Genomic DNA, 11,950 nt, shown 5'->3' with positions numbered 1-11,950 from the left:
ATATCTGGAACACATACCTTTTAAAAACACAGAGAAGGTCAGGCCTAGTCTGGTCCATAACAGCTAAAGCTATGCAAGGGAGTTTGTTTATAGAGCTACACTTCACTTGTTTGGCTGGCTTCTTTATTTTAATTTGCAAAGTACACTTTATCCATAAAAATATCTTTATATACATACATAGTGACCAAAGCAGTTAGGTTCTTGGTGGCTTGCTGAACAGTAATTGGCTTGCTGAAAGAAGACAGAGGGTGGTGGTTGATGGGAAATGTTCATCCTGGAGTCCAGTTACCAGTGGTGTACCGCAAGGGCCGGTGTTGGGTCCACTGCTGTTCGTCATTTTTATAAACGACCTGGATGAGGGGGTAGTAGAGTGGGTTAGTAAATTTGCAGACGACATGAAGGTCGGTGGAGTTGTGGATAGTGACGAAGGATGTTGTAGGTTACAGACAGACATAGATAAGCTGCAGAGCTGGGCTGAGAGGTGGCAAATGGAGTTTAATGCGGACAAGTGTGAAGTGATTCACTTTGGTCGGAGTAACCGGAATGCATAGTACTGGGCTAGTGGTAAGATTTTTGGTAGTGCAGATGAGCAGAGAGATCTCGGTGTCCAGGTACACAGATCCTTGAAAGTTGCCAGCCAAGTTGACAGAGTCGTTAAGAAGGCATACAGTGCTTTAGCTATTATTAATAGAGGGATCGAGTTCTGGAACCATGAGGTTACGCTACAGCTGTACAAAACTCTGGTGCGGCCGCACTTGGAGTATTGTGTACAGTTCTGGTCACCACATTATAAGAAGGATGTGGAAGCTTTGGAAAGGGTGCAGAGGAGATTTACTAGGATGTTGCCTGGTAAGGAGGGGAGGTCTTACGAGAAAAGGCTAGGGACTTGAGACTGTTTTCGTTGGAGAAGAAGGAGGTTGAGAGGTAACTTAATAGAGACATTTAAGATAATCGGAGGGTTAGATAGGGTGGACAGGGAGAGCCTTTTTCCAAGTATGGTGACGGTGAGCACAAGGAGGCATAGCTTTAAATTGAGGGGTGATAGATATAAAGACAGATGTCAGAGGTAGTTTCTTTACTCAGAGAGTAGTAAAGGTATGGAATACTTTGCCTGCAACGGTAGTAGATTCGCCAAGTTTAAGTGCATTTAAGTCGAGATTGGACAGGCCTATGGACATACGTGGAATAGTGTAGGTGGGATGGGCTTCAGATTGGTATGACTGGTTGGCGCAACATCGAGGGCCGAAGGGCCTGTACTGCGCTGTAATGTTCTATGTTCTGTACAGTAACATATGAAGAAACAAACAAATTTTGGAAACAAAATTGCTAGATAAGCTCAGCAGGTCTGAAAGCATCTCTCCACCCTGGAGGCTTCCTGCCTCTATTCCTGATGCAGGACGTTTGCCCGAAACGTCGATTTTCCTGCTCCTCGGATGTTGCCTGACCTGCTGTGCTTTCCCAGCACCACTCTGATCTAGACTCTGAAAGCATCTGTGGTTACTTACTAAGGGTCACTTGAGCTGAAACGTTAACTCTGATTTCTCTCCACAGATGCTGCCAGGTCTGCTGAGCTTTCCCAGCAACTTCTGTGTTTGTTTCTGATTTACTGCATCTGCAGTTCTTTTGGTTTTGAAACAAACATTGGAGTTTGACTCTATCCAGCAAACAAACCTAAGGCATGTTTGGCTGTTTTCACACAATCTCAGGGAGCGGGAGTGAGTTGAATCCTGTCCGTCTGCACTGTTTAGTTGCGTGACCATTGCTGGTTTTCACTGGTTACTGCAGTTGACTGGGTGTTCCCAATCATAGCTATGGAAGTGTGTTGCTGGAAAAGCGCAGCAGGTCAGGCAGCATCTAGGGAACAGGAGAATCGACGTTTCGGGCATTAGCCCTTCTTCAGGAATGAGGAAAGTTGGTCCAGCAGGCTAAGATAAAAGATAGGGAGGAGGGACTTGGGGGAGGGGCGTCGGAAATGTGATAGGTGGAAAGAGGTCAAGGTGAGGGTGATAGGTCAGACTGGGGTGGGGGCGGAGAGGTCGGGAAGAAGATTGCAGGTTAGGAAGGCGGTGCTGAATTTGATGGATTTGACTGAGACAGGCTGGGGGGAGGGGAAATGAGGAAACTGGTCCCTAGATGCTGCCTGACCTGCTGCGTTTTTCCAGCAACACATTTCCATCTCTGATCTCCAGCATCTGCAGACCCTAGATGCTGCCTGACCTGCTGCGCTTTTCCAGCAACACATTTCCATCTCTGATCTCCAGCATCTGCAGACCTCACTTTCTCCCCAATCATAGCTATGCCATGATATCACGATGGGAGAGGTGAGGGGGGGGATGATGCCAAGAATTGAGGTCGGACTGTTGGTATCGTGGTGCACAGTTCTTGGTCCATCTGCCTTCCTCCTTGCACAGATGATTGCTTTACCAGAGAGCTTTGCAATCTTTCATTGTCAGGCACTGGATAATTCTCCCTGTGTAGCTTCCAAACACTCAACGAAGATGGGAGGGCAACATTTTTCTTTGAAATGGAGCATTTTTCTGTAGGATTGATCGGTGTCCATGCAGATTAATCTTTAATTCCTGGAAGACTGCAAGGGAATCCAGGGATGTCGGGAAACCTGAGTTTAAACTGCCAATGTTCATGATAGGGTGGCATGGTGGCTCAGTGGTTAGCACCACTGATTCCAGTCTCGGGCGACTCTCTATGTGGAGTTTGCATATTCTCCTCGTGTCTGTGTGGGTTTCCTCCGGGTGCTCTGGTTTCCTCCCACAAGGAGAAAGTGAGGTCTGCAGATGCTGGAGATCAGAGCTGAAAATGTGTTGCTGGAAAAGCGCAGCAGGTCAGGCAGCATCCAGGGAACAGGAGAATCGACGTTTCGGGCATAAGCCTGAAGAAGGGCTTATGCCCGAAACGTCGATTCTCCTGTTCCCTGGATGCTGCCTGACCTGCTGCGCTTTTCCAGCAACACATTTTCAGCTCTTTCCTTCCACAATTCAAACATTGGCCATGCTAAATTGCCCATAGTGTTAGGTACATTAGTCAGAGGGAAATGGGTCTGGGTGGGTTACTCTTCGGAGGGTCGGTGTGGACTGGTTGGGCCGAATGGCCTGTTTCCACACTATAGGGAATCTAATCTAATTTGTAGCTAAGGGTTACTTACCTCCATCCTCTTTCCTTTTACATTTATCGGATAAAGAGGAGTTGGGGGTGGGGAAGGGGTTGTAATTGGGGACTGTATTGTTTCATTTCAGAGCAGGGCTCATGCATTGTCCTGCCCCATTTGATCGACAGCTCCGGCTGAGTTTCCTGACTCTCCCAAGCTTGGCTAAGCTCCCCTGGCATGTGCTAGTGAGTCAGCCTCGCTCACACACACAGAGGCAGGGGCACAACACCCCAACAGACGCCAGAAATAACATTTACAAAGAGAAATCAACAAAGCACACTCTCAAAACCAAGTGAGCCTGCACCTCCACTTTATCTTCCCTCCCATCCCCTTTTATGTGTGTGTGTAATTAATTTATGTCCAGATGCAACTGGTAAACTGTTGCAAAGCGCCACTCGTATTTGCAGACCGCAGGGTTCCTTAAATAGTCCTGGGAATAGGGAGGGTGGGTGTTGATTGACAGCTACAGCCATTCGAGCAAAAGGGTCTGCAGGCTAGTCTCTGAGAAGTTGGAATGGTGAGGGCAGATTTGCCTCCATTGTATTAGAGCCATTATTTTTGTATATTAGAGACGTGTAAACCGGGGCTCCATTGTGTTATAAAAAAAAACAGAGGGAGGCAAAAGGTAAGCTAGTCTTTTTTTAAAAAAAAAGGCGAGACGGCACATCAGAGAGAGATAGCCTTCTGAAACTGTCGCTGGTCTATTTTTAAACGCATTTCGCCCTGCTACAACTTTACAGCTGATCTACTTTTTGACAGGGAGATAATTTGCAAAGATTCTCAATATTTGCAAAAGGCAATGATTTCTGACGAGGAGTTGCGATTCACAATTGCAGTGTTAACACCCTGTTAATGTAACTAAATCGAGATTGGCAGGAATTAATGTCACTTTAATGCTTGGAAACTTGCTTCGACAGCAGCCCAGGGAGTGGACTTTGTGGCTTGACCCCGGAGAGAGCGGCGTTGGATTGAAGACTCACCCAAGGGTTTGGGGGCTGCGATTGGACTTAGTTTCTGTGCCGGGACCCGAGCTTTGGAAAAGGCAAGGGGAGAGACAGAGACAGAGACGGAGAGAGAGTGTGTCTGACCCTAACAGACCAGCAGCAGAATGAGTTCCAAGCGGACGGTCCGCTCCTATTCTGCCAATGGCCGCTATTCTTTGGACATCAAGGAGGAAGATGAGCCTCCATCCAGGGGAGAGGCCAGTCGTAACTACATCCTCAATGTTCGCCCGGAGAGCAGGTGAGAAAGAAAGTTAAAATCAAGCTGCCAGCTAACCTCAGGAGGCTACTCAGCCCCTCTAACCTAGCCACCCCCCCCCCCAACTCCTGAAATAACAAATTGGAAGGGGTTAAACCACCCTCCCTCAGGGGGAACCCGAGTAGAAGTCGGAAAGGGTCAATGGAAAATGTGGAGGATTGACATTTTTCAAATTGAGGCAATGCCCTTGATGGTGAGCTCCAGCTGCTGTGGTACCCACTGGTCTCCAGGGTGCCAGCTGGGTGCTCTGTCATGTGTGGATGTAACTGTGAAAGAGGGGTGGGCAGTCAGGCGCTAGGACCAGCTCCACAGCCGGGGCCGAGTCCATCCCTTCTCTGATGGTTCATCTGTCTGTTTCACTCCATGGACCCATCATGAGCCCTCGCTCCACCATTACCTTCCTGTTTCACAACAATATCTGCTTGGAAAAGTTCAGTGACGCTCTGCTTCCCACCTTCAGTCATTCTGGGGAGAGGACACTGGGCGATTAGAGGTAGTTTCGTTTATTCGTTCACTGGAAATGGACATCGCCGGCTGGGCCAGCATTTATAGCCTGTCCCTAGTCACGTTTGAGAAGGTGGGGGTGAGCTGCCTTCCTGAACCACGGCAGGCCACACAATCGATGCTAGGGGAGGTGATGGCTAAGTGGTACCTATCGCTGGACTGTGAACCCAAAGACCCAGGCAATGAGTTTTGAGAAGATTTGTAGCTCAGGTTGAGGCTCTGGATGTAAGTTTGCTCGCTGAGCTGGAAGGTTTGTTTTCAGACGTTTCGTCACTATACTAGGTAACCTCATCAGTGAGCCTCCGGATGAAACACTGGTGGTGTAGCCCACTTTCTATTTACGTATTTAGGTTTCCTTGGGTTGGTGATGTCATTTCCTATGGTAATGTCAGTTCCTGTTTTTCTCAGAGGTATGGTAAATGGGATCCAAGTCAATTGACTTGGATCCCATTTACCATACCCCTGAGAAAAAGAACAGGAAATGACATCACCACAGGAAATGTGGTCACCAATCGAAGGAAACCTAAAAACATCAATAGAAAGCAGGCCATGCCACCTGTGCTTCATCCGGAGGCTCACTGATGATGTTACCTAGTATAGTGATGAAACGTCTGAAAACAAACCTTCCAGCTCAGCGAACAAACTTCCATCCAATGTTCTGGGAATCTGGGTTCGAATCTCACCAGGGCAGATGGTGGAATGTGAATTAAACAAAATAATCTGGGATTAAGAGTCTAATGGTGACAATGAAACCATCAATTGTTGGGAAAAAACCCACCTGGTTTACTCATGTCCTTTAGGGAAGGAAATCTGCCATCCTTAGCTGGTCTGGCCTTCATGTGACAGGTAATAAATGCTGGCCCAGCAAATGATGCCCACACCCCATTAATTAATAAAAACAAGTCACAACGCCCTTCAGGGGGGAGTTCCAGGATTTTCTCCCAGGAACAGCGATATACAGTATTTGCAAGTCAGGATGGGGAGTGACTTGGAGGGGAACCTGCAGGGGGTGGTGTTCCCGTCAATCTGCTGCCCTTGATCTTCTCGATGGAAGTGGCCGTGGGTTTGGAAGATGCTGTCAAAGGATTTTTGGTGAGTTTCTGCAGCACATCTTGTTGAGAGTACACACTGATGCTATGACAGAGCGTCGCTGGTGGAGGGAGTGGATGTTTGTGAATGCGATGCCTGTCAAGTGGGCTGCTTTGTCCTGGATGGTGTCAAGCTTCTTGAGTGTTGCATCCAGGCAAGTGGGGAGTATTCCACTGCACGTGTAGTCCTGTTGTCAAGGCAATCACCCCATAGCAGTGCATCCATTCTCTGCCTGAACTCTAGGGGTACAGGGGGTATGGAGGGTGGGGGTGAGGAGTAGTTAGCCTTGCCAGTCTAGGGCAGCGATGGTTGAGGAAGTTAGGGGGTAAGTTGCAGGCAGTGGCCGTGAATCTGTGAAAAAAAACGCAAGAAACAATGCGGTGTTGTGGGGAAAAGGCAGGGGAATTGGCACAAGGTCATGACGCTAATTCAGAGAGTCAGTTCGCACATGATGGGCCGAATTCCTCACCATAACAAATTGTTCGCTGACTATGACTCTGTGAAGCTGGATCTACCCCTGAACTCAGTTCTGTGGGGGTTGTGTAGAGTTGTTCTTTCAGTTTTTTTCCCTGGAGCGTCGGAGGCTGGGATTGACCTCATAGAAGTTTATAAAATCATGAGGGGTATGGATAAGGTAAATAGACAAGGTGTTTTCCCTGGGGTGGGGGAGTCCAGAACTAGAGGGCATAGGTTTAGGGTGAGAGGGGAAAGATAAAAAAGGGACCTAAGAGGCAATCTTTTCACAGAGACGGTGGTGCATGTATGGATGAGCTGCCAGAGGAAGTGGTGGAGGCTGGTACAAATACAGCAATTAAAAGGCCTCTGGAGGGTATATAAATAGGAAGGGTTTAGAGGGATATGGGCCAAATGGACTAGATTAGCTTGGGATATCTAGTCAGCATGGATGAGTTGGAGTCGAAAAGCTGGAAAAGCACAGCTAGTCATGCAGCATCCAAGTAGTGGGAGAATCGAAGTTTCGGGCATAAGCCCTTCATCAGGAATGTCGGACCAAAAGCTCTGTTTCTGTGCTATATGACTTTATGACTCTATGACACTGTCAGGATAACAGACTGCCATTGGGAAAACTGGGCGCCAAATCCCGTTGTTGCATTTTGGAGAGGAGGGAGAGGGGCAGCCACCATGTGGGAGTACAGGGATCCTGGCCGGGGGGGGGAGCAGAGTGTGGGAAGGCGGGGGCAGTTTGGCACACGTTTTGACAGATGGCCCCATTCCTGTCCATCCTGACCCATGAGCAGGACCTATCCACCACCGACAGGGCACAAGTCAGGAGTGTGACAGAATACCCTTAAAGAGGCACTCTACTTCCACAGAATCATTGAATACATAGTACAGCAGGAGACCACTCAGCCGATTGTACTAGAGTTCGCCCTTCAGCTGGGGTGCTAGTAGTGTAGTATAATCCAGAGACCCAGGCTAAATGCACATGGGCTCAAATCTTGCCAGGGTAGAACTAGAGGGGCATAGGTTTACGGTGAAAAGGGAAAGATATAAAAGAGACCTAAGGGGCAACGTTTTCACACAGAGGGTGGTACCTGTATGGAATGAGCTGCCAGAGGAAGTGGTGGAGGCTGGTACAAATACAGCATTTAAAAGAGAAGATGGGAATATGGCACTGAGATGTAGGATCGACCATGATTGTATTAAATAGTGAAGCAGGCTTGAAGGGTCGAATGGCCTTCTCCTGTTCTTACTTTCTATATTGCTGACCCACAGTAATGTTCTGTTGACTACTGTATGAAATAGCTGAGGTAGCCACTCAGTTCAAAGGCATTTAGGGACAGGCACCAATACGACCTCCCTACCTTTTATCTTAGCCTGCTTGGCACACCCTCCTCATTCCTGAAGAAGGGCTTATGCCCGAAACGTCGATTCTCCTGCTCCTTTGATGCTGCCTGACCTGCTGCGCTTTTCCAGCAACACATTTTTAAGCACCAATACTACCTCACCAATGATGCCCATGCAATCGATGCTGGGTCCACTTTTGTTTGTCATTTATATAAACGATTTGGATGAGAATATAAGAGGCGTGGTTAGTCGGTTTGCAGATGATCCCAGAATTGGTGGTGCAGTGGGTAGTGAGGAAGGTTATCTAAGATTACAAAGGGATCTTGATCAGTTTGTGGAATTGTATGAAACAGATAGTTGCATGATGGGAAAACTAGCCAACCCATGGTTGTAATGCAACACAACTTAACAAAGGTCAAAGCATTGCTAACCTCAGCAGGACTTGACGTAGGCTAAGTGCAAGAAAGTTCTTTCACCTCAGTAGACCTCGGCAGGGTTTGATTAGCTGGCTGCACGTAAGGACTGACTAAACCACAAATTGGGTCAATGGGCTGAGTGACTGGTGGAGTGTAATTTGGATAAATGCAAGATATTGCATTTTGGTAAAACAAACAAGGACAGGACTTACACAATTAAAAATAGGACCTTAGGTAGTGTTGTAGAACAAAGAGACTCGGGGGTTCAGGTGTGTAAACACATTGATCTATCTTTCCCACATTTTTGACTACTCACAATTCACAAGAGGCTACTGAGACAAAGTCAGGCTGTTTGTCTGTCTGTCTGTCTCTCTCTCTCTCTGTCTCTATCTCTCACTGTCTCTCTCCCTCTCTGCCTCTCTCTCACTCATTCTGTCTGTCTCTGTCTCTCTCTCTCTCTGTTTTTCTCTCTCTCTGTCTCTCTCTATCTCTGTCTGTCTCTGTCTCTCTCTGTCTGCCTGTCTGTCTCTATCTCTTTCTGTCTCTATCTCTCACTGTCTCTCTCTCTCTATCTCTCTCTGTCTGTCTCTCTCTCTTTGTCTCTGTCTCTCTCTCTCTGTTTGTCTCTCTCTGTTTTTTTTTCTCTCTCTCTATCTCTGTCTGTCTGTCTCTCTCTCTCTCTCTCTATCTCTGTCTGTCTGTCTGTCTCTCTCTCTCTATTTCCATTGCTCTTGATAATTCTATCCCTTTTACCCTCTTCTTACTGGTTCACCAGCTGATTCTTTCACTATTTATCATCTTGAAACCTTTCAGCCATTGAAGATCTCGACTGGATTGCCCTCCTCTGTTTTATAAAGAGCTTGCAGCTTTTTGTAACTTCCCCCCCCCCACCCCCACATCTCTCAGCATTCTTCTTGTGTAAACTTTCCGTGGCTTTAAGATATTTCCCTATAATGGGTGTCCCAAGTCTCGGGTAATATTTCAACAGCTAAAAAAAATCTTGTCCCACACCAAATCAACATAATTGACTTCCCTTTATAATGACTTTAGAGAGAAGATGGCAAATGGATAATGTACTAGAACTAGTGATCCCAGGATCATGGGATTGCTATGGGTTTAGACTCTGACATGGTTCATAGTGAAATCTGAATCCAATTAATAAGCCTGGGGGATAAAAGCTAGTCCACTCGTAATGAGGTAACCACTGTTGCTTGTTATTAATAACCATCAGGTTCACTAATGCCCATGGGGAGTGAAATCTGTGTGTTTACTTGGTCAGGCCCACGTGACTCCAGGCCCACAGCACTGTGGTTGACCCTTAACTGCTCTGTGAAGTGTCCTCACTGTTCGAAGGCAGTTAGAGATAGGCAACCCAATGCTGGCCTTGCCTGTGGCACCCACACCCCATGGGAGAATAAATGACTCTCATTTATGGCAGAACCTTGCGACAGTGAAGGGTCTGGAGGGCCTGGGATGTGAATCACAAGAGGATTAGTATGCAGTTGCAGCAATGTGATCAGGGAAGTACATGGTGTGTTGCCATTTATTGCAAGGAGAACGGAATCTAAAAGTAGGGAATCTTGTTACTAGAGACCAAATATGGAGGAATGCGTACAGTTTTGGTCTCCTTATTGAAAAAGTATATAGTTACAATAGAATTGGAACAGAGGAAGTTAACTCAATTGCTTGCTGGAATGAATTCCTATGGTGAAAGGTTTGATAGGCTCTGCCTCTCTTTTATATCTTTCCCCTCTCACCCTAAACCTATGCCCTCTAGTTCTCCACTCCCCGACCCCAGGGAAAATACCTTGTCTGTTTACCCCATCCATGCCCTTTATTATTTTATAAACCTCTGTAAAATCACCCCTCACCCTCCGAAGCTCCAGGGAAAACAGCCCCAGCCCTCAAACCCTCCAACCCTGGCAACGTCCTTGTAAGTCGTTTCTGAACCCTTTCAAGTTTCACAACATCTTTCCTATAAAGAGGAAGATCAGAATTACACACAATACTCTGTCCTCTGCAGCTGCAACATGACCTCCCAACTCCTGTACTCAATGCTCTGACCAATAAAGGAAAGTATGCCAAACGCCTCCTTCACTATCCTGTCTACATGCGATTCTACTTTCAAGGGTTTATGCCCAAAACGCTGACTCTCCTGCTCCTCAGATGCTGTCTGACCCACTGTGCTTTCCCAGCGCCACCTTTTTCGACTGACTCTCCAGCAACTGCAGTCCCTACTTTCTCCCTGTTCGATTACTCTTATCTTCCTAAATACATGTGCATTATGCACCTTAACTACCCCTTATAGAACCAGATTCCAAATTCTACCAAAAACAGAAATTGCTGGAAAAGCTCCGCAGGTCTGGCAGCATCTGTGGAGAGAAATCAGAGTTAATGTTAACTCTGATTTTTCTCCACAGGTGCTGCCAGACGCTCTGAGCTTTGCCAGCAATTTCTGATTTTGTTTCTGATTTACAGCATTCACAGTTGTTTTGTTTTTTATCCAAGTTCCCTGGCGAAGTATAAATGTTGTCAATACTTGCTTTTGTATTCACAGTCTTTGCTTATATTGATTCCCTCACTCCTTAATCTCTCTTTCTGCACTCACTTTACCTCTCTCTTGCAGTCTCTGCATTTGACAAAAGCCATTTAATCGTGCAGTCTATCTGTGAAACCCTGAAGTTTTAGATATAGCTTCTGTAATCTTGCCTGGTACATGCTTCACCTGCATTTCTCTTTGTTGTATTTGAGGTAGAAGGTCTTGTATTTTGCATGCGTCTACTGCTGGTTCGATATTTCAGCAGCCACTTTCCCGGCCAGTTAATCCAAGTTTGTTCCGAATTAGAAAATGATATAATTTCCTCTTCAACATCTTTGCTTTGGATTCCATTTCTTTTGATCTACTTTCATTGTGAGAAGCTTGAGTGCATGTGTGTGTGTGTCAGTGTGTGTGTGTGTGTATAAGTCTGTGTGTGTGTGTGTATAAGTCTGTGTGTGTGTGTGTATATAAGTCTGTGTATGTATAAGTCTGTGTGTATGAGTGCGTGTGTGAGACTGTGTGTCTGTGTGTGTGTGAGACTGTGTGTATGTGTGTGTGTGTGTCTGTGTGTGTGTGAGACTGTGTGTGTGTCTGTGTGTGTGTGAGACTGTGTGTATGTGTGTGTGTGTGTGAGCCTGTGTGTATGTGTGTGAGCCTGTGTGTATGTGTGTGTGTCATTGTGTATGTGTATAAGTCTGTGTGTGTGTGTGCACGTATAAGTCTGTGTGTATGAGTGTGTGTGTGAGACTGTGTGTCTGTGTGTGAGACTGTGTGTGTGTGTCTGTGTGTGTGTGAGACTGTGTGTGTGTGAGAGCCTGTGTGTATGTGTGTGTGTGAGAGCCTGTGTATGTGAGGCTGTGTGTGTGTGCGTTTGTGTATGTGTCTTTGCATGTGAATCTGTGTGTGTGTGTGTCTCTGTGTGTGCACATTTGTGTGTGTATATCAATGTGTATCTGTCTTTGTGTGTATCTGGGTGGGTGTGTATTTGTGTCTGCCTGTCTTTGTGTATATCTTGTGCATCTGTGTGTGTGCACATGTGAGTGTCGGTGTGGCTGGGTGTGAGCTGTAATTTCATAGTAATACTGATCAGCTATGTTTGCTGTCAGTGGTGTCTCTCTGGTGATGCTATTGCTTTGGGTTCACAAGGTTTGGGGTTCAAATCCCACTCTCAGG

The 11,950-nt window shown here is 46.6% G+C and overlaps 1 protein-coding gene and 1 long non-coding RNA gene across 3 annotated transcripts in view; one reads left to right on the top strand and one right to left on the bottom strand.

Moving 5' to 3' along the window:
* Positions 1 to 11,950, bottom strand: part of LOC122542613 (uncharacterized) — a 35,395-nt gene that overhangs the window by 1,598 nt on the left and 21,847 nt on the right. The gene's annotated exons all lie outside the window — the stretch shown is intronic.
* alpk3a (alpha kinase 3a) overlaps positions 3,657 to 11,950 on the top strand; it is a 97,042-nt gene continuing 88,748 nt past the window's right edge. The window contains exons 1-2 of one of the 2 annotated variants that reach the window (XM_087981973.1): positions 3,657 to 3,788; positions 4,081 to 4,405. In XM_087981973.1, coding sequence (XP_087838099.1) covers positions 4,272 to 4,405 — 134 coding nt within the window. In that variant the 5' untranslated portion in view covers positions 3,657 to 3,788; positions 4,081 to 4,271. Of the gene's footprint in view, positions 4,406 to 11,950 lie in introns of both variants that reach the window. The other variant, XM_087981972.1, reaches the window with a different exon arrangement.

This window comes from Chiloscyllium plagiosum, unplaced genomic scaffold (assembly GCF_037043375.1).
Source record: "Chiloscyllium plagiosum isolate Xiang-an unplaced genomic scaffold, Cpla_swu_hap1 HiC_scaffold_42, whole genome shotgun sequence".
In the NCBI taxonomy this organism is placed as follows: domain Eukaryota; kingdom Metazoa; phylum Chordata; class Chondrichthyes; order Orectolobiformes; family Hemiscylliidae; genus Chiloscyllium; species Chiloscyllium plagiosum.
This window is presented reverse-complemented; position numbering and strand designations above follow the sequence as displayed.